The sequence below is a fragment of the Sinocyclocheilus grahami genome, unplaced genomic scaffold, assembly GCF_001515645.1.
Source record: "Sinocyclocheilus grahami isolate Dianchi unplaced genomic scaffold, SAMN03320097.WGS_v1.1 scaffold1471.1, whole genome shotgun sequence".
Lineage (NCBI taxonomy): Eukaryota > Metazoa > Chordata > Actinopteri > Cypriniformes > Cyprinidae > Sinocyclocheilus > Sinocyclocheilus grahami.
The window spans coordinates 254,306-276,126 of NW_015506650.1; the positions used below are offsets into that span (position 1 = coordinate 254,306).

General features: G+C 36.4%; 1 protein-coding gene across 1 annotated transcript in view; it reads right to left on the bottom strand.

Annotated features, from left to right (window-relative positions):
• LOC107570536 (CUB and sushi domain-containing protein 3-like) overlaps window positions 1–21,821 on the bottom strand; it is a gene marked incomplete at both ends in the record, with an annotated part of 308,112 nt that overhangs the window by 250,446 nt on the left and 35,845 nt on the right. Inside the window, 1 exon segment of the mRNA XM_016256763.1 lies at window positions 21,098–21,292. Coding sequence (XP_016112249.1) covers window positions 21,098–21,292 — 195 coding nt within the window.

Here is a 21,821-nt window from a genome sequence, read left to right on the forward strand (position 1 = left end):
TGTGTGTGTGTGTGTGTGTGTGTGTGCGCGCGCACTTTGAATGGGTTAAATGCACAGCACTAATTCCAAGTATGGGTCATTTTTAAAATTACTTTTATTATTGTGAAAATAATCATAAATTTTTCATATATATATATATATATGTTTTGGGACAGCCTTTCCTAGTTAAATCTATTATATTCTGTATATGACACTCACAAGCAACAATGAAGATGGCCATCCAGAATGTCCATTCAAATCACAATCAGCCTTACAGAAAGAAGCTACTGAGGGCATTGATGCAACTGCAGCGGCTAAATTGTCTGCTCTCGAGCTGTTTGATTCATCACTGCTCTGCTTGGGGGATGTAGACTGTGCTTGCACCAACAAGCCACGTCAAAACAAAGCCTAAGATATCAAGAAACCATGAAGTGTTATGATATAACAAGAACATATGGATGTTTCTTCAACAACAGAATTGAATTAAACCCAACATATTTCAACTTTTTTCTTTTGGTTATATGAAAGTCACTATTTTGACCTTAATGGGTGGTTCAGACTACATTATTTTTTTTGTCGGTTACGACAGTCGCTGTGTCAGATTATGCAATTTTGACTGCTAAAATCATGTCATTTTGTGAACAAGAAGCTTATCAGACTACACATTGCTACCCGATCATTCATCTCTTGCCGACTTTAACGATGTGCGTGCTGTCATCGATACGGCGGGACTAGACAAGGTGCCATGAGCGTAAACAAACAATGGCTAGCAAACAGCGTGTTTTGCTCTGCACTCTCAGAAAAAAAAAGGTACAAAAGCTGTCACTGGGGCGGTACCTTTTCAAAAGCTACACTTTTGTACCTTTTAGGTACTAATATGTACACTTTAGGTACTAATATGTATATACCGTTAAGGTACCAATATGGACTCTTTAGGTACAAATGTGTGCCTTTTGAAAAGGTACTGCCTCAGTGACAACTTTTGTACCTTTTTTTCTGAGAGTGTGTCTTGTCATCAGAAAAGCCCAAAAAAGAAAGAAAACCTGACAATGGACATAAATCTGGATTGCATGAAGAGGACAGTATGGGCTGTCAAAGAGAACTGAGGTAAAATAGTTTTTATTTGACATTTTTTTACTCTGTTGCGGTAGTCCCTCATGGAAACCTCATAAATGCAGGAGTATTACTGCAATAGCTCCACGAACATTTCCTCCATTGCAAAATTCCACCTAGCAGGACCCATACCATTGTCTATCTTTCGTTTCAGCATGTTTTAAAGCATGTACAAAGGCGCTTCTGTGGTCCTATTGGCCAGTCCCACAGATGTGATGGAACTCATCATGGATGACTGAAAAAAAAATTAAACATGCAAGTCTTTCTGTGGCGACATTGAGAAGTGTTGCAGACGTGGCATTGGTTGTCTTCCACTATGACACACTACACAAGATGAAACGATTGAATCTTGCGTCCCAACACCCATTGTCGTTTACAAATCCCCATGACACCAAACGTCAAGCAGTATATATTGGTGTATTTTTTTCTATAAGCTTTGCTTCTCTCATTGTGTATATTGAATTTTTTTGCAACTGTATTCAATAACACTGATTATGTGCTCATGCTCGTCACAAATGCAGCCCAAGTCTATTCTTTAGCTTGAATTTCATGCACCCTTCTGGGTTTTGTAAGCAAATGACTGGGGTCAAAATGTACTGTTTGTCTCTGAATATATGGAAAACCAAATACGCAAAATATATTATGGAGCGTAGCTTCTGCTGTGCTGTGTCAGAGGAAACAGCTGACTCATCAAGCAAGACCACAGGAACCAGATGAGTCCTCTGCACAATGTGACATTGCTGCAGCCTGGAATTGAACTGCTGGTTTCGTCTGGTCAGAGGAGAACTGGCCCCCCTACTGAGCCTGGTTTCTCCCAAGGTTTATTCTCCATTCTGTCACCGATGGAGTTTTGGTTCCTTGCCGCTGTCGCCTCTGGCTTGCTTAGTTGGGGACACTTCATTTCTAGCGATATCGTTGACTTGATTGCAAATGATTGCAAAGATACTATTTAAACTGAACTGAGCTGGATGATGACATCACTGAATTGAATGATGAACTTTAACTGAAAAATGAGTGTTTACTATAGTCATTTTGCATTATTGACACACTATTTTCCTAATTAATGCTGTTCAGTTGCTTTGACACAATCTGTATTGTCAAAAGCGCTATATAAATAAAGGTGACTTGACTTGACTCATCATCGTAGAGTAATTCCTAAATAGAGAAATGACTTAGCTCAGCACAGCAGCTGTGGGTTTCAGGCCAGTCACCGGATGGCTGGCTGGCTTCACAAAAGATCATTGACACTTCAATCACACCATTAAGGAGGTGCTGAAATGGCCTTGAGCTAATCAACAGTGCGTGCTCATGTAAAACTGTAATCTTATGATCAATTTAAGTATAATCCTCATGCACTTTATAAATAGTGGTGCTTCAGAATACCTGCTAGGGCAAGGGAGAGGACGTCACTCGCTATATTTGCTCCTCACACCCACACAGACATGTCATTCATCCCTGCAGGGAGCTCCGTTCTGAGGCTTGTATTAATTCACTACACTTAATGTGCGACTGAGCTAAGCATTCAGAGCAATTAGAGCTTGCAGTGTTGTGCAAATTTACTCTCAGGAAGGAAGGACTGTGGGAAGAGACCTTTCAGCGCAAAGGTGTCCTACACACATCAGGACAGCATATCTGATAACTCACTGTTCTGATATCTGATACCCTCCCAATTCTAGACATTTTTGTAAAGCGCAAATTAAACTCCTGACAAGAAATGTCATGCTTGAGCTGCATTTGTCTGCACAAAGGGTACATTTAAGGAATGCTTCACCTAAAAGGAAAATTATATTTTCATTTACTCATGTTGTTGCAAACCCGTATGACGTTCAGTCTTCTGTTGAGCACAAAAGTGGAAAAACTGCACTTTTCAAGCATTCACAATGACTGAGGATTGAGGCTTTCAAGTTTTTCTCACCCCTCAAAAGGTTTCAAACACATAAAAGTACCATTAAAAGTGAGTTATGAGTTATTTTCAAAGACTTCTAAGGCCATACAATAGCTTTGTGTGGAAAAACAGACGAACATTTAAAACATCTGACTTAGCTCTGCGAATCATTTAGACCAGTTTTGTAAACGGGATCAACAAATTCATTAAAAAGATTAAACTCAAAAGAAAGATTCATTCATGAAACAGGCATCACTACTTCTCTCATGAATATGGCAGAGTCAGACGTCAAAATTAATGTGAAATATTTCCAGTGAAATATTTGGATAAATGCATCTGTTAAATAAATAAAATGTAAATATTTTGTCAATATTTGTCAGCAGTTTTTCAATTAATCATTGGATGCAGTTCATAAAACTAGCCTAAATGATTCGTTCATCTCACTGACTCTTGTTACAGTGGTTGACAGCTCACCGGAGAAGAAGATCTTTAATGAATAAGGAGTTACATTTCAAGTTTGTTGCTCAAACAAAACAAATCATATGACTTCAGAAGACTAAATATAGACAATACTATTTAAAAAAAATACTGTGTAGAAACATTTTTCACTCAATTGCTAGTGAATTTCACAATTAATTACATGGAAATGGCAAGTACCATTGAATTAAATGTGAAAATTTGGTAACACATTAGAATAGGGAACACATATTCACTATTAACTAAGAGTTTTCCCTGAACAAACTCCTAATTTGCTGCTTATTAATAGGTAGTTGTTAAGTTTAGGTATGGGGTGGATTAAGGGATCTAAAATACGGTCATGCAGAATAAGGCATTAATATGTGCTTTATAAGTACTGATAAACAGTCAATATGCTAGTAATATGCATGCTAATAAGCAACTAATTAATAGCGTTGGTCCTTAAAATAAAGTGTTACCAAAATTTTAAAGTAGAAAGACTGAAATAGTATTTTTGTGTAAATCACATTCCAAAGAGCTTTATTTACAACCTTGACACCACATTTGATTCGTTTTCAAAAAATGTTTTTGCTTTCAGAAGAAGATAAGTCTGGTTTGGGAAAAAAACATGAGTGTGAGTACATAATCATTCACAGAATTTCATTTCTGGGTGAACTTTTCCATAAAGCACATCCCTTTTCTTACACATCACTTTTCTTAACCAGGAATTAACAGGTTTGGAGCTGGAAAGCTTTAACCAATCTTCAATTCAAAAACACTGGAAATCCTGATCCTGCTACAACAGCTGTTAATTAGCACACTTAATTACAAGCTTAGCCCTGTCTGACAGGAATGTGATCCATCCCGCACTAAAGTAATTAAATGATACAGCAACGATTCACTGGTGCCTCCTGGACTGTGGAGAGAAGCCAATGTTAAAAGCTTCCCTTTTCTGGAAGCTTTGCATTTAGTCTGTTCATTATTCTCTTGCAGAGCAGTGAAGGAATGACATATTTGGAAAAAAATTGATTCAAATAAAATGGCTTGGAAAATGCTGCATCATTCTAATAATGACACACTTCTAACACACGGCACCTGAGGTACTTCAAAATTACCGGCTATTAAATTGCCTGTTGCTATTAAGGTCAGTCTATGAAATTATATGACAGCTTTTGATGTCTATAACAACGGACTGAGTATCTAATATCATTGCCATCCATACGAGACCACATTATAAGTCTATTTCCCAACAAGACACAAAATGGACACTAAGCCACAGCCACCAAGATCGGAAACTTAATTGATTGTTGGGTAATCCATCACGGCCCATTTAACAGCTAACTATCCACATTCGCTCATTATGACTGCAGATTCAATGGTCTTTAGTCAATAGATCTCCATAATAATGTTCTTCATTTCCGCAAGAGAGTTGAGAATGAATCTTTAAAAAGAGTTGCAGGAATTCGATATACATTTTTGATGACAATAGAAGGGGGAAACAAAATCTCTCTCTACTCTTGAATCTGTCTCAGCATATGTGGCTTTCATTGAAACTACTTACTGGAAAATCCCACAAATATGGTGTCATAATCTAATTATGCCTAACCAGCCATTCATCCTGCCATGATTCTGCACATCGCCTGAGATACGCAGAAGTGGGACGGATGCAGGTTGGACCATTGAAAGGTCACTGCACTGACTTGGAGGGTAATGAGGCACAAGGAAATGGGGGCAGCCAAGAATTTTCATTCCCCAAAAGACACATGATAGATAGTTACATGTGGATGCACCACACACAGGACCTTGAGTTTGACACAAGGCTTCTTTGACCCCATTAGACCACTATGTGTGAATCATCAGCCACTCGCGCGCTCACAGACAGAAACACACACACATAATGGATACAAACATGAGATTATTCTTAAGCAATCACACAAGCAAGAGTGCACAGCACATGGCCGCAAGCCACTGGAATACTGAACGTTTGACCCAATATGTGGGATGTGTAAGGTTTTATACAATTCTACAAGTGATAAAAGCTAAAAGCAAAAGATTTATACCACATATAACCATTTATGTTTTTGAAAGAAGCCTCTTATGTTCATGAAGGTTGTATTTTTTTTTATCAAAAATACAGTAAAAACAGTAATAGTGTGAAATATTATTACAATTTAGTGTCACAATATCCTTCACAAAAGAAGACGTCGATAAAGAAGATACATAATATAAAAAGACTAACTAAAATGCTATTTTCACTTATTTTTCAGTTCTAGAAAGTTTCAAGAAAGCATCTTTATGCATTATTGTGATAGTACTGCAAGTGGTCACTCACTCACTGACCAGGGAGGACATGAGTGAGTCAATAATAGTGAATCAAACAAATCATCAATTGCATTGCTTCAAATGTGGCCACAAACTACCTCATCATTACTGAAGGCCTCACAGGCCAGTTTTGCTCCCGGCCGCCACCGAGAGTCACCTTCACCCTCTCAGTCTTCTCCAAGCACTATGAATCAGTGCAAATTATATATGCATGCAGTTGATTCTGTACTGCTGCTTGCTAATCTTGTTATTTGAGTGCCCTTGATGTGAGGGTATTGACAAAGTGTAAAGCTTGTTATTGGATTTCAGATTTCCCCCCCCCTCCTCTCTCATTCCCTCTCGTTCCACCTGCGATTCTTTGTTTGTATTGAGACTTGCTTCCTTGTTGAATCCCGGAACGCAACCTTGTAAAATACATTTGAGACTTTTAGGACATTTATCGAACTCCAACCTTTGTTTATGCCAGCAGTCATTACGACCGGTGTATCAGTCCAAATATGCATTAGATTAATGGTGTAGATAAGTTAGAGACAACAGCAGCTCTTGATGAGGGTGTGGTGCTGTCAGAATGCAAATGGCTGTGTGTATGTGTGTGCCAGTTTTACTATACTTTCAGGTCAAATTTGCCCAAATGTACCCAGAGAAGTGAGCCAAATAAGACAAAACCTTTTTTGGAGGACATTTGGGACATCCTAGTTTTGCAAAAATGTAAAATTCTAAAACAATAAATAAAATAATAGGAATTAAATAAAATAATAAAACTGCAGATAAATTGCATAATAAAAATTAAATCAATGGTTAATATAATTTGTATAATATTGCAATACGTTTTTTACCTTGACCTGCAAGACATTCAGCTGCCCTGAATTTCTTTTTATAAAACAATTGAATTTATTGTTTTCCCCCCTAATATTATGCAAGATAAACATTAAATCAGTGGTTTAATTAGGTTAGTTTAGGTTAGATTGTCAGGTTGGTTCAGAGTTAGGTGACAGTAAATATAATTTGGTCAGTATAAAAACAATGTCCACAACAGTCGAGGAGGAGGAGGAGGAGGAGGAGGAAGAAGAGGAAGAGGAAGAGGAAGAGGAAGAAGAAGAAGAAGAAGAAGAAGAAGACTCTCTCGTGTTGCAATTAATCTGTTAAATTTCCCTGAAAGCAGAGTGCACACATATATTCATTACTATTAGTCCTATTGCCATTTGTAGTGAAAAATTTAAGGGGGTCTGAATACTTTCCGTACCCACTGTATATGTATTGTAATTTCCTTTTGTCTTGCAGTCTGTCTTCTGTCCATTCTTTGATGCATACCTCTAAAAAGTATTTTCAGCTGTAATTTACTTCAGGACGCATTTCAAAATGCACACACTTGCACACACATGCACTGAGAGCACAGAGGCATTGTGGTAATTAATGCTTTCAGATGGGTAATCAGCCATTTTCAACATACTGTGCTAAACCGAGTCTCTCCTGAGAGGCAGTGATTGTGAATTATAACACTTCTCTCTAAAGTGCCGTTTCATCACAAACTTAAAAAAAAAAAGAAAGAAAAGGAAATTGCCCTTATGTGAAAGCCAGACTTTTTTTATGATAATCATGTCAAAACAAAAATGCGATACCATTTAAATGTGTGAGGAGCTTTTGCTCTAATGTTCTCACTGCATTCTGCAATTTCCCCAGAAAGTGACACATGAAGAGACTTTTCATTGATAGTATTTATCTCATCTTTTCCTATCTGAAAAGAATCTAAAGACATAAAAGAAAATATAATTTACAGCCCCTGCACAACATACTATAAAGCGAAATGTAATTCCATGTATAGGAGCATCTGAGAGGTTATTTCATTGTCTTTTATTGCTAGAATGTTTGCCTTGTGACTGTTCAGTCTGTCTGCAAATTAATTTACTTAAATTTATGCACATGCATGAGGTAAGGGACAAGTGTACGTGGGCAAGTGAAAGCTTGCGGCTTACTGAAGTAACACCTGTCATTCATTACCCTATAGAAGCATGCAGCCAATTAGCTGCATTTTCAATAAATCAGTAGCTAGGGATCATACAGGTCAAGTTCTGTAAACAGCGCAATTTAATTGCAAAAAGGAGATGTGCTTCTGCTTCAGAAACAAGATTGTTCTTTTGAGGAAAACCCCTATACTGTAACTTTTTAAACGCACAATTTGGGATGCTTTGGAACCACGCTGTACAAGGCAATTTAAGTGATGGACAGGTTAACTTTTTGGACTTTTCTTCAGTCCAAATATTTGATGGTTTGGTGTACTTCTGTTCCAAAATATAACTCAGAGTTGTACTAATAGTCTCAGCCATTTCATTTTCACACTGGCAGCTCAAGCCAGAAGGAATATAACTGAGTGATACCTAACTACGCCCCGCTAAAAACTGCTCTCTCCCCTGTCAATTAGCAGCCTAATCATCTTTTTCTGGCTTCTAACTCATACCTGTACACTTCATAACACATACAGTAGCTCTACCCATAATATTTTGACAAGTGGTAGCTTTACATAACTGCAAAACATACGGCTAAACATTAATATTTTAAAATATATATATTATTACTAAAAACATTTTTAGTAACAGTAGGTTTTTATTTCATGTTTTTATTGTATTTTATTAATACATGTTTAAACAAAAAAAAGTAATGCATAAAAAAATGTGCTTATTTGTTTGTTTAAAAACAACATAAAATAAAAATCTATTCATAAAATCTATGCTATTTATTTTAGACTCACTGAATGCACATACACATTTACAGACTAGGAACAAAACGTACACCAGAGCAACCAATAAGTATTACCCCATCTCACTCTTTACAATCCCCTTCCATTGTGTCTACATCCTGCATGTTTGTCCTCTAGAGCTGAAGCAGTTCTCTTCTTCTTTTGTCTTCTTTGACTTATAGAGACATCCTCCAGCTGTCTACATCGTCCAGCTCGCCCTAGTGAAGAATAAGCAAGCTGCTGCTTCCTGACACTTTTGGGGACAAACCTTATTGTCTACTATTGGCTGTCAACACAAAGTGAAGGCATGTGACAATCACTCCTGGGAAACCACATGTTCGGTGCCGAATGTCTGTGCAAATCTTTTGATGGGAGATGTGAGACGTAGGTGGCACCAATACAACGGATAAGAAAAAGCCAAGTTTTTTCGAACTATAATCCGTCCCACTAGCTCTAGCATGCTGGCATGTATAATTCCACAATTTGGCATTCATTTAAAATTTACTTACACTCTGAGAAAAAAAGCTGCAAAAGCTGTCACTAGAGCGGTACCATTGCAGGGTACTAATATGTAAACATTATAATAGGTACGAAAATGTACCTTTAAGTTACTAATATGCTTAAGGGGTAAATAAGGTACAAAAGTGTACCATTTTAAAAGGGTGTTGCCCCAGTGACAGCTTTTGCACCTTTTATTTTGAGACTGCATTTAACAAACACTGCAAACCAGGCAAGAAAAACATGACGAAAATAGTATTTATAGCCATTTTAAAAATGTCAGCGATACTACAAGTCACAGCGATACTGTGTGAGCTACACTTTCAAAATGGGGAGGTCATAGAAAACTAGAAATAAAACTAGAAAAATCAGAGTTCTGTTGTTGTTTCTTTTATATATCTTCATGAAACCACTCGGCTCGATTGACTGTGCCTCTCCACTGCTATTATTACTTCACACGTAGCTGTCACAGCCATCACAGTCCTCAGATCGGAGAACATACCTCTCCAGCTCTTACTTTCATTACGTCTTTCCTCCTTACATTTCCTATCTCTTCTCTTACTCACCCATTTCTGCTCTACCAAAATCAAGCTTGCCTTAGCTGACATGTCCAGAGTCTGATAGGCGTTCAAATAAACTGTCAAATGGTGAAAAAAAAGGATGACATGCCATGAGGCAATTACTGTCAAAGCACAATGTAGAACCCTAGAAAAAGCGTGTGTTTGTACATTGTGTATTTTCCTCGAAATGTGTTAATTTGCTGGCGAGACCTTTAATTTGAGATGGTTCCCACATTCAAGTGTCAATATCTCAATGTGATAACTGGCTGATGGGTTTGAAGTGATCATCATACTGGCTTTATAGGAGGACCCTTGAGCAGAATCAACCCCCCCAAACTATAACTCCAGGATTAGAAACATGTAGCAGGGAAGGAAAAAAGAAGAAGAAGAAAAAAGAAAGGAAGGAAAAAAGCCTCTGGCACAGCCTGGGCACTTGCTATTGTTCTCTGAGCTGCTAGATCGATCATTTTACAAAACCCTCATTTACATCAGTGCCTTATTAGTGCTTCGCTTTTCACTGGGTTGATATGCTTATGTTTTCTGGTGCCAGATTTCCTTTTGATGTGTTGTGGCATGAAATTTTATTTCCATGACTCTCTGCCCTTGAAATCAAAAACAGTTAATTCTTCATCAAAAAGCAAAAGGCCCAAGGGATACTTTTTTTCTTTATATTACTATAGGCTTTCATGAGCATGTTTATATCAAAAAGGATTGTGCAGCATTCAAAATATAATTAAGAATGCTTTTTAAACTCTAATTTGAACTGATTTTGTAGGTGACAAACACAAACACAAACACACACACACACACGCACGCACGCACGCACGCACACAATTTTTATACTGTATATACAATTTTATTTTCAGAACAAATGACCAAAAACATTATTCACATTATTATATAATAACATTACATAATACTTAATGCCTGCAATAACACCGAAACATTAGTTAACATGCTAGGTATCATTCAGTATCAAGTTTTTATAACATTTATTTTGTTTATTGAATACTCTAATGTTAATTAAAAAAATATTATTCACTGGTAATTCATGTTTAAAAGGCTTTTAAAATTCATATTTAAACTTGAAAAAAAATCTATTATGTAAAAATGAACGTTAACCAACATGAATGAATGCTGAGGATTGTGCAGCATTCAAAATATAATTAAGAATGCTTTTTAAACTCTAATTTGAACTGATTTTGTAGGTGACAAACACAAACACACACACACACACACACACGCACGCACGCACGCACGCACACAATTTTTATACTGTATATACAATTTTATTTTCAGAACAAATGACCAAAAACATTATTCACATTATTATATAATAACATTACATAATACTTAATGCCTGCAATAACACCGAAACATTAGTTAACATGCTAGGTATCATTCAGTATCAAGTTTTTATAACATTTATTTTGTTTATTGAATACTCTAATGTTAATTTAAAAAATATTATTCACTGGTAATTCATGTTTAAAAGGCTTTTAAAATTCATATTTAAACTTGAAAAAAAATATTATGTAAAAATGAACGTTAACCAACATGAATGAATGCTGTACAAGAATTGTTCATTGCTAGTTTGTACTAGCTAATGCATTAACAATGTTAACATATTGCAAAGTGTTGCCATAATTTATACATATTTCTGTATATAATGTACACAATCTTTACAAGTTACCATGATTTATATTCATTATATTTAATAATTAAAAAAATACATAAATACCTGGAAAAATCTAATTTACCTTTCAAAATAACATGAAGTCTGCTACAAGATGTAAACAGAACACAGGAGTTGTATCAAACTAATGCAATTAATGTGTGTTGAATTTCTTTGAATTGCAATTTTCAGTTTTTCTGTCACTCCGATTTAGCATCATGTGGGATTGGCCAATCTTGATTGATTTGAAAAGGAAGCCAATTCTGGTTGTTGCCCATCACTGATATTAAGCCCATTTCAAAATGAGAAAATAAAGTATTCACCAAACCACTGGGTTTAAGACCGAATTCCCTCAGACTTTGTAATGTCTAATTCACATTACTCAATAGCTCTGTAAACTCACATTAAACTTTCAGACAGTAAAAGTAACTCAGCCATGGTCAAACAAGTATTGTCTGAAATGTCTGAATACTGAGCAGAAACTAGGCTACTCTGTGACAAGCCAACATGAAACTTTATACACCAGTATTTACAACTCCATTCAAGGATCTTGTCCTTAAATAGTCCTTTTGTTTTCTGACATGTTGTGACACTGTAGCATGTCTCGGTGATAAGTTGACATGCGAAAGCCGGGTGCGTTTCAAAATCGAAATGTGTCTATTCCAGTGCTACCCCTATTAAATGAACACAAAACAAAAGTCTCACTGGACTCAAAATAGTCATGAAAAACAATACCTTAAAATATTACATCTACATTTCAACTCAAGCATTACATTCAGATTCTGTTAGAACTCATAGTTTCATAGCTTTTTCAAGTTGCAAAATCAAACTAAATGAACTAATTTATAGTTATATTTATAATTGTATCTGCATTAAGCTGGGACAGGAGAAATCACAACATTTCCTGAGCTACTGTTGTCACGCTGGTCGCAATTCTCAAACAAACAAGCACCACTGTTTACACTTCTCAGGTGAATTAACATAAAATGTGTTACTTACAGTTGTCTCTTCTTATTATACTAGAATGGGAGAAAGGTTTGATGACATACTTCACTTTTATGATATGATATGGCAATGGTGTTATGAAACCCGGTGCTGAGAGCAATTCCCCAAACCGGTAATGGCACGGGATAAAAAAGATGAATGGTATGCTGAATTGGCTTGGTTCATGCATTGAATTCCAGGACCCTCATCCTTGCTGAATGACAAAATGACAATTAAAAGTGATGTCAAATAAATATTGTACATGGACATTTTGGGATGGCAGCCATGTATGGTATTCTCCATAAAAATGGATGAGGTGGAATTCCTCAGGAATAATATTTAAAAGAAAACAGTGAATTAATTTTTGATTTGCTTTTTTTCCTTCTCAGTAAAGCCTTTGAGTGTTATCATCATGTATGAATGGTGAACAGTCAAAGCCTCATATGAACAGATATAGCTGTATGTTAATCCGTTTTCCACCTTTTTCCTGACAAGGTTTTTATAATGATGATGATGGTGTCTCAAAGTATGAATAGGGGACCATTCAGACAGTGTTGAAAAACTTTGGTTAAAAAATGGTCTGAATGAGATAAATGTTAATATATAACATATGGGGCTCTGTGCTGGTTATACTGTATTTTGATGAGACTGATTTCTGAGATTGTGTTCATCAACTGATTTTGGAAACAAAACGGCCCTCAGAGCTGCAATGTAATTATGTTGAAAGAGCCAATAATGAAGCTGAATTCAATTAATCATTCTACCATAAAGATGGAGATAATGAGACAATTTTGTTAAATAACATAACTCAAAAAAATGCATGTTTGAGTGCTTAATTTCTCAACCACCTCATAAACAAGTGTTTGATGTGAGAACGAGGGTCTATAAACGAGCTAGAGACTGAAAAACATAAGATTTCCTCCCTCTTTAAATACAGAAGACTATATTAACGGTGCCTATAGGGACAGACTATATATCTGACATCTCACAATGTGTTGATTCAATTATGCATGAGCATGGTGAACAAAAATGTAAATGTAGTTCTATAAACAGGATCTGCAATTCTTTGTCCTCCATGCCAAACAGGAGATAAGCACCATTCAGCTCAGTAAATATTCATCACTGTGCTTGTTGTTTCTGTGGATAGGATTAGGCACAGCATATTAACTGGCCCTTGGGGTAAAGGGACAATCAAGGCGGATGGCTTGTCGACGTCTGTGATCGTCTTACTTGAAACATACAAAGTTACTTAAGAGATGGGGGGTTGTTTAAATACAACAAAGAAAAAATCATGATTGATCATGAATTTCATTATATGTGTTTACTAATTTATTCTTCATTACATCAATTCAGAGTGAGCTTCATCAATTATACAATGCCTTTCATGGTTTCGCTTCATATTTTAATGCATTACACCTAAGCAGGCACATTATCATTAATAATATACACAAAGAACCAAGCTAATCATGCTATCAATTTGTTTTCAAGACATATTTTATTTAAAGACTCATTTGAAGAGCAAATAAAGAAAAGAACAAAAATGTTGTACGATTACATTTAGCCTGCAGCACACAACACATATTTGTGTATTTTAATATTGTATGCGATTATTAAATCACTAAAATCAGAGTTTAAATATTTAATGATGGATTCATAAGAACTGTTTTGATGCACTGAATTATGACTGAGTTACCATATGAAATTATAAAAAAAGGCACAAAATTCCTCATTCTGTAGAATTAAGGAACCAATTGCAAAGTACATAAACTGAAACAACAGGAGACAAACCATACCTGTAATCAACCCAACAGTTTCCGATAGCATCTGACCTTCAGAACCTAACAAATGCTCCCCTCTGTGCTTAAAACCAAGCAAGTAGGAGAAAAGCCATTAATAAAACTTGTGAATAACCTTTCAAGAGCTTCACATGCTGAGTAAAGTGGGCAGGTGAAAGTCTGACAGGTGAACATTTCTGGAGTAGACAGCCCAGGCAAGCCAGGCATTAAAGTGTCAGAACATTGCTGTACCAAACTATCATTCAATGCATAGGAGCACAAAGGCTCCATCAGACAGAATCTAGCATTAAGGGCTTGGCTGTCTTTTAATTTAACACAGTTCAACAGACAGGGTTAAAATCATTTGCTTGGTAAAGGGCAGGAATGTTTTGTACAGTTTGTCAAAACATGATGGCTATACAGGAATGACAAAGTTGACTTCTTCCAATAATTTTTCATGAGTCATTGATTCACTAAAGACAGTAGGTGAAGTCCAAATGGAAGTGAGCATCCCTATGCCCTACATATTCCGAAGGGCAGACCCCTTTAAGTGGGGACTTTGGAGGGAGCAGTGTACTTGTGTCTCATAATGAAACCGTTTGGAACGCACTTGGCAAACAGAGCAAAGACAACGTAATTTCCCCATTATCGTCACCTGGAATTTTACCATGAAACTGTAGTTTCCATCTCAGTGCTGTTGGACTAAAAATTCACACTTTTGAAATGCTGCTTCAGATTTAGCTAATTCAGAACTGATTTTTCTATGTAGAAATGCACTAGACGGCCCCCGTCATTCATAGCGTCTTGTGGATGACATGGTGTTAAAAATGCAGCATTCAAGTTAAAAGTAGTTCAGCTATTAAGAAACATGTATGCGATTAGACTTTTCTGTTTGAATCACCCCCAAAATGTGTTGTATAAAGGACAGCAACATTTCACACTCACCAACACTTAGCTACATTGCATTATATTACTATTCAACGTAAATGAAAAGTTTAACAAACCCCATATTATTGGTTTAAAACCAATTGAATTTATGCATCAAGGCTTGTGATAAGAATTTTAGATTAATAGCTGTTTCTAGCAATGTTTGTATTCTCAGGATAAAGCGCTTTTTGCTTTTTACTGGTATTTTATTCTAAAATGTAAGCACTAAGGAGATGTCCGCACTGCTCTTCTAGCTGATTCATACCACAAGCTATCAAATGGTGAGCTCATTTGGCATTAAGCCTGGGAATGAGGTGACATTTCAGGGGTTTTTTTCCTAGACATCCACTTCCATTTAGCATCTAAGAGGACTAGAGCTTACATCAGCATTGTTCCAGCCCTAGAGTGGGGCCGGTGTCCAAGACGAGAATTTTTTTTTAATTAAATTTAAAAAACCCAACCAAAATTTGTACATCTCAATACCTAATAGGCTTAATTTTTGTGCAGGGTGAGAGAAAGAGCACACAATGTGTTCGTCCAGGAGACACGCTCTGTGTGTGAAGATTACCTTGCAGAAACGATCAAAGAACTGTCAGGTTACATCTGTGTGTCTAATATTAACATTCCTAAATATAATGTCTCTCTGTCACTGAAGTCTTACTTAAAAATAGATCAAAAATAGTTGAGGCTCTTTTCCTTTCCTTTCTAGCAGGACGGTGAATAATTCATGGCTCTGTCCAAACAAAACCCCAACGATATTCACATTAAAGACAAACATCTTTTCTTTCCTGTCTTGTGTTTCCACAGCACAGGTTCAAAGTCCAAAAAATACTTTCTGAGATATTAATAAAAACAGTTTGGATTTGTTTTTTGGATTATGAGGGCAAGAGGGTACAGTAATACCTTAATTGGCATTAAACTGTTATCGTAACCACTAAACATGGCAGCGGGAGCAAAAACAGAGGGAGTAATTATCACTTCACTCTTTAAATCATGATGGATGTATCTGATGTAAAGAAAACACCAAAGGAAGTGAACGTCTGTTGCATATGGCGCGGCAGCCTGTGTAATAAGTCACTGAGGTCTTTAAGAGGTCTGTGTGATTAAGCTAGTTAGCGAGATTTAAAAAAAAAAAATACTATGCAGTCACATGACTATTGTATAAATATATCATACAACGTGGTATGTGACTTGCCTTGTACAATGAAAGAAAACTGTAACACTGAATAAACACATGTTCCATATTTTTAGAACTATGAACTTGTTAAAAAGATTTGTTTTGTCTTTGGTCATGTCTTATCTTGCCTAGGGCAGTAACTGAGCCAGGACAGCCAGTGGTGCCCCCTCACAAAAACAGGTGGATGACGCCGCTGGCAAGAAGTAAGCTAGACTGACTTTCCAGAAGAAAATAAATACTGTGGCTTGGTAAAACTTTCAAAACTTTGCTTGTTTGTTTGAGTGGTCCAACATGTCAGCTTATGGCTCAAATAATGGTTTGAAACTGGTGGAAGGACTTCCTGTTTGACCAAACAAATGGCAGACAGATGTGGAGCAGAATTCCTGTGTAAATACGTAAAATGACTCTTACAAAACTGACTGCTTCAATTCAATGGAGCAATTTAAGAGCCAATTTCTAAATAATTTTCACTGGAATGCTTGTGTTCTTCGAATACGGACAATTGTAGCTCTGTTTGGTGCTGCTATTGGTGCAGAAATGACACACTCCACAAATACGGGTTGCTGAGCCAACATCTCACTTTGTGTCTTTCTAATAGGGATGCCGAGAAACCTGGAAAACTTGGTTCCAACTTCCAGGCGATGCCTGAATCTGCACTAGAGTTCAACTTCAAACCTTGGAAGTTCAGAGTCTCTGGGTATCAGCTGTACTTTTGAACCCTGAGTGAGCTTACTGCACCAGTCTCCTCTGGCAGGGCTCCCATCTAAGATCAACCAATAAGGTCATTGCTGCACTCCATTGCTGTACTCATGTAATAAATTGCGTTCGTCCATCACTTAAATGATGGGTGCACATAGGAATTGAATTCAGGCGAATTACATACTGTCCTACAGACTGTGGCGAGATCTTTCAAACCACAGCATAAATCAACATCATTATTGCTGCTTGGTTTCAGTTAATTGAATACAAATGGCATCTGCAGTGTGGTACCTTACTTTTGTACGAATTAGAGCATTTGTCTTTATATAAGGTAGTGGGGTTAACAATTTCCACAAAACAATTACTTACCTAAAATTAACTAGATCACTACTTTTAGCCAACAAACCTAAATAAGCCAACTGTTCGCTAACTAGTTGGATCAAACACTTACATACATGGACATAACTGCATATGATGCAGCACTGTTGCAATATCTGATGTTGTGATGATGTTTTCTTTCCTAAATATACAATCATCTTATACAATCTCCAGATAAACTCTTAATATGCTACTAGAGAAGAATTTTCTGTACTGAAAATGGGTAGTTCTGTCATGACAACTCTCGGAAGGATTGGCATGGTAATGTACATGGCAATGTAAATTTATTTGGTCTTGGCGGAATAGATCTGCTACGCTGCTGTTGCTGCTGCTGCTGAGGCAGAGCAAGTAGCGAGACTTGCTACTGCCAATACATCCACAACTTGCTGCTGTGAGCAAGTAAGAAATATTGCTGCTGCAAATATAACATACATGAAATAACCCCTATATAGCATACATGAATCACCTCGTAGCAGATCTATACAGTTGGAGCTGTGGAAGGTGGAGGGTTTCTGAAGCAAGCTGCAACTGCTACAATAAACCCTAGTCATATATTTGAATGCTGAGCAGTGAGCTCATTGGCTACCGATACAGGAGAGAACCAATCAGCTGTACCATGTGATAAAGATGTCATTAGGTCAGATTCAGTTAAACCTATCGGACTGCGCCATCTAGAGTTTCATGCCAGAACTCTGTATTTATGTGACTAGTGTTTACTTTCAAAAGACAGTGATGCACATTTGCATCAGAGAAGACCCTCAGAATATCTTAGGCTGATCATCTGTAGGTGAAATAGACAACAATATCATCAAACTACATTTGTGCTGCTTATTTACTAACACAAAGACGTGAGAGAGAAATAATTATAATACAGTGCCTTATAGTGTATTACCTGTTTTCTCTTTGGTCTTAAAAGACTCTCATGAAAACAGGAAATTCTATTATATTGATCTCTTATTTCTATCATCACAACACAGAAGCATAACAACCTGTCAATCTTGTGATTTTATGACTAAGCTCACAAATGAAATCTCAATAACTGTGATTTTCTTGTGCCCCAAATCACACTTATAGGAAAATATATAAAAAAATAAATAAAAATAAAATTAAAATAAATATATTTATATAATATTTATATTTAATATATAAACACAATTGTTAATAAAAAAAATTATATAAACACTAGTGTTGAAAATTTTCGAATTAGTATTTTTTTATGAAAGAGGCATTTAATACTCATCAAGTCTCAATTTATTTGGAGAGGCATGATTGCTGCAGCCCACAGCGAGTCTGAACTCTTTAATAAAAAAAGACTCTGTCAAAACTAAAGTCTAGCACATCAAAAGCCAGTCATTAAGGCTCATAGCCTCAGCGTCAAATTATCAGCGTTTTAATGCTCCTTGAGGAATTCCATCCGACAAAGGATAATTTTAGCTATTCCACACTTGGCTTTGCTAAGTAGGATTGGTGTAGGAGTGTAAGCACTAGTGGAGAATTGTAAAGATCATTGGAAGCCATAAATACGTACACGCAATGATTGATTTGGTTAATTAACTGACTCACGTTACAGTTCCAGCATCAGAGCGATGTTATTTGTTTTTTTTCTTCATCTCGCTACATGCTTGACCTTTAAAGGCATTGGTTTCCAGCCGAGGATTTGGGACTTGTTTACAGCAAAGAGGTAACTTTGTTCGACTAATTCAAAGCTTGAACCAAATCCAAAATTCAGTCTCTGACCTAAATTATGCCATTTTATAGCTGTCTGATTAACAGAGCTATATTCCCACAGCTGTGACAAGATGGCCCATTTCACTTGGGTTTACCAGTTTGTTATCCTTGACCTCTGCAGAGGACTGAGCCCATCCACAAACATTTATTAGCAGCCAAAATTTACTGGACCGAATTAGCCCACTCAATATGTTAATAAAATATGCCGAGAGCTCGTCTGGACGATTTCCAGATACAAAATAGTTTGCTTCTCGGTCTAAAAAAGCAGCATTGATTTTGCTGACTGCGTTAAGGGCTTTGTTTTATTTGAGGCTGCTGTTCAGTTTCAAAAACAGAAAATGCTCAGGAAAATGAAAAAAAAGAAAATTCTCTGAGGGTCTCACACACTGTCTAATGAGATAATTTTTTTATGATAAACAAGTCCCATGGCATTTTGCAACATGGGGTTGGGTGTTGAGCGTATTGTTTGGTAATGTGTGGGCTAAGAGTTTCCACCCTAGCTAAATAAAAATCTCTGCGACTGTCGTTTCAGCTCGGCTACCTGTGCAGCAGTGCTGTCATGCCTATTTCACGCCTTGATACTACAGACTGACCAACTGTGCCAAAGGCATCCAAGAATGGAGATATGCACAACCAAGCAATTTTGAGAATAAATATCTTGAAACTGAAGTTAGAAACAGCTGACAGAAACCTTTATTTGTTTCAGTCAATTACAAAATACCAAAATGCTGAATAAGCAGTATGTATTATATCTTTCCGAATTGTTAATATATATATACACACACACACACACACGCATACATATAAAATATAAACTTTTCCAAAAAATGTAATAAGACATGAAAATGAATCCTAATGAATATATATATACGTATTTAAATATAATATTGTTTAATAATAATAATAACAACAACAACAACAAAAACAACAACACAGTTCACAAAAATAAATAAATAAGTTAATTAATAATAATAATACAAATTCAGAGTATCCATAATGCAATTAGAAGTGAAAATGAAAAGTGCCAGTGGGCCACAAATATTCTGGAGAGATTTTTATATCTCGACTTCTGCATTCAGAGGTGCATACGTTACAGAATTTTAGCATAACATTGACATTTGCGGAAGCTGTATTTCTAAAGGTCCCCTGACTTAAGGTTTAAAATGGATTTTTTCCCCCCTTAATCTAAAATTAATGGTAACTGTAAATTGCCGGGAAAAAATAATTTCAGAGCTGCTTTTATGTAAAAATCTCCCATCTACTCTGCTCATAAAAGGGGAAAAGGGCAGATACCATATAACACCAAGATTCACTTTTTGTCAAGGTAACTTATGAGTAGAAAATGAAGAATGTTCTGTGATGTTTTTTAATGAATATTCAATGACTAAATGCACTAATTCAGACACAAAATCCAACATGCATTACAAAACATACTTAAGTAATTTAATGTGGAATGAAAATCACATCTATGCTATGGTACCGTATGCAATTCTGCAGTTAATCAACAAAATATTCAAGATGACAAATTGCCAGATGACAAGTGCAGCAAACAAAGTGGTCTGCTCCTCTATACCCCACAGCAGTCTGGGCCAGTTTGAGGCGCCACATTTTATTACCTCAGGCTATTTTCTATTCAAGCACAGTTGGCTTTGCAATTTGTGTCCAACCAAAGCAAGCATGATCCAGACACTGTCGTTTCCCCCTTTCTATTAAACACGCTGGAGCAGAAACTGGCACAGGCTGTCTATGGAGAGATTCTTATTTGAGAATGGTCATGGCTAATGCACATTATAATTGGTCTGAACACAGGACAATAAATCTTGATATATTCACAACAAACACACAGAGCCCTGACTCATCTTTTTAGGAGAAAAACAACAATGTGGCCAAGTAAAGTGAATTGAATTATTAAAGAGAATCAAAAACTGATTGAAAGAGTCAAATAAATGCAAAAGGACCCTTACGGTGCTTGAAAGGAAAGAAGGGAAGATTGAAATACAAGGATAGAAAATAAACATGGAAATGTAAGAGCTGACAAGAGCGTGATGTGATGTGGTTCTAATGTTCAAGAGGCTACTTATATGCCTATATGCACAAGCATCCATAAGGACAAAAGAACACAGAAAAACATCAAAGACTCATGCGGAGAAATACACACGCTTGCAGTCATGCATGTCACATGTAGAGAAATTTGGCTGCTTGCTTACCTCTGCAGATGGGCACTGGGAAGTCCCATACGGCAGCATTGCCTGCATTGGTCACACAGGTGAGCTGAGGATGGCCGTCCAGCACGTAGCCAGTTACACAGCTGTAGCGGATCTTGTCGCCTACATTAAAGCGCGTCCCATACAGGATGCCTTTAGGCGGGACTCCAGGGTTCCCACAAGAACTGCTCTGCAATTCTAAAAGAGAAAAATATCACTTTTAGCACTGTATGCATCAGAAAGAAAATTATGTTGTATATACAGACAAAAAATTATATTTTCTAATATACCCACCAAGGCTGCATTTATTTGATAAAATACAGTAAAAACAGTAATATTGTAATTTTATTTTGTTTATTTTTTAATGATTTAAAATAGCTGTTTTACTATTTGAATATATTTAAAATTTAATTCATTCTTGTGATGGCAAAACTGAATTTTCAGTATCCATTACTCCAGTCTTCAGTGTCACATGATCCTTCAGAAATCATTCTAATATTCTGATTTGCTGCTCTAGAAACATTGATCATTATCACAGTTGAAAACTACTGTGCTGCTTAATATGTATTTTACATTTTTTTGGAAACCATGATAATTAGAAAGTTCAAAAGAACAGCATTTATTTGAAATTTGTAAAATTATAACTGTCTTTCCTGTGATCTGTACTTTGATCAATTTAATGCATCTTTGCTGAATAAATGTATTAATTTATTTCTAGAAAAAGAAA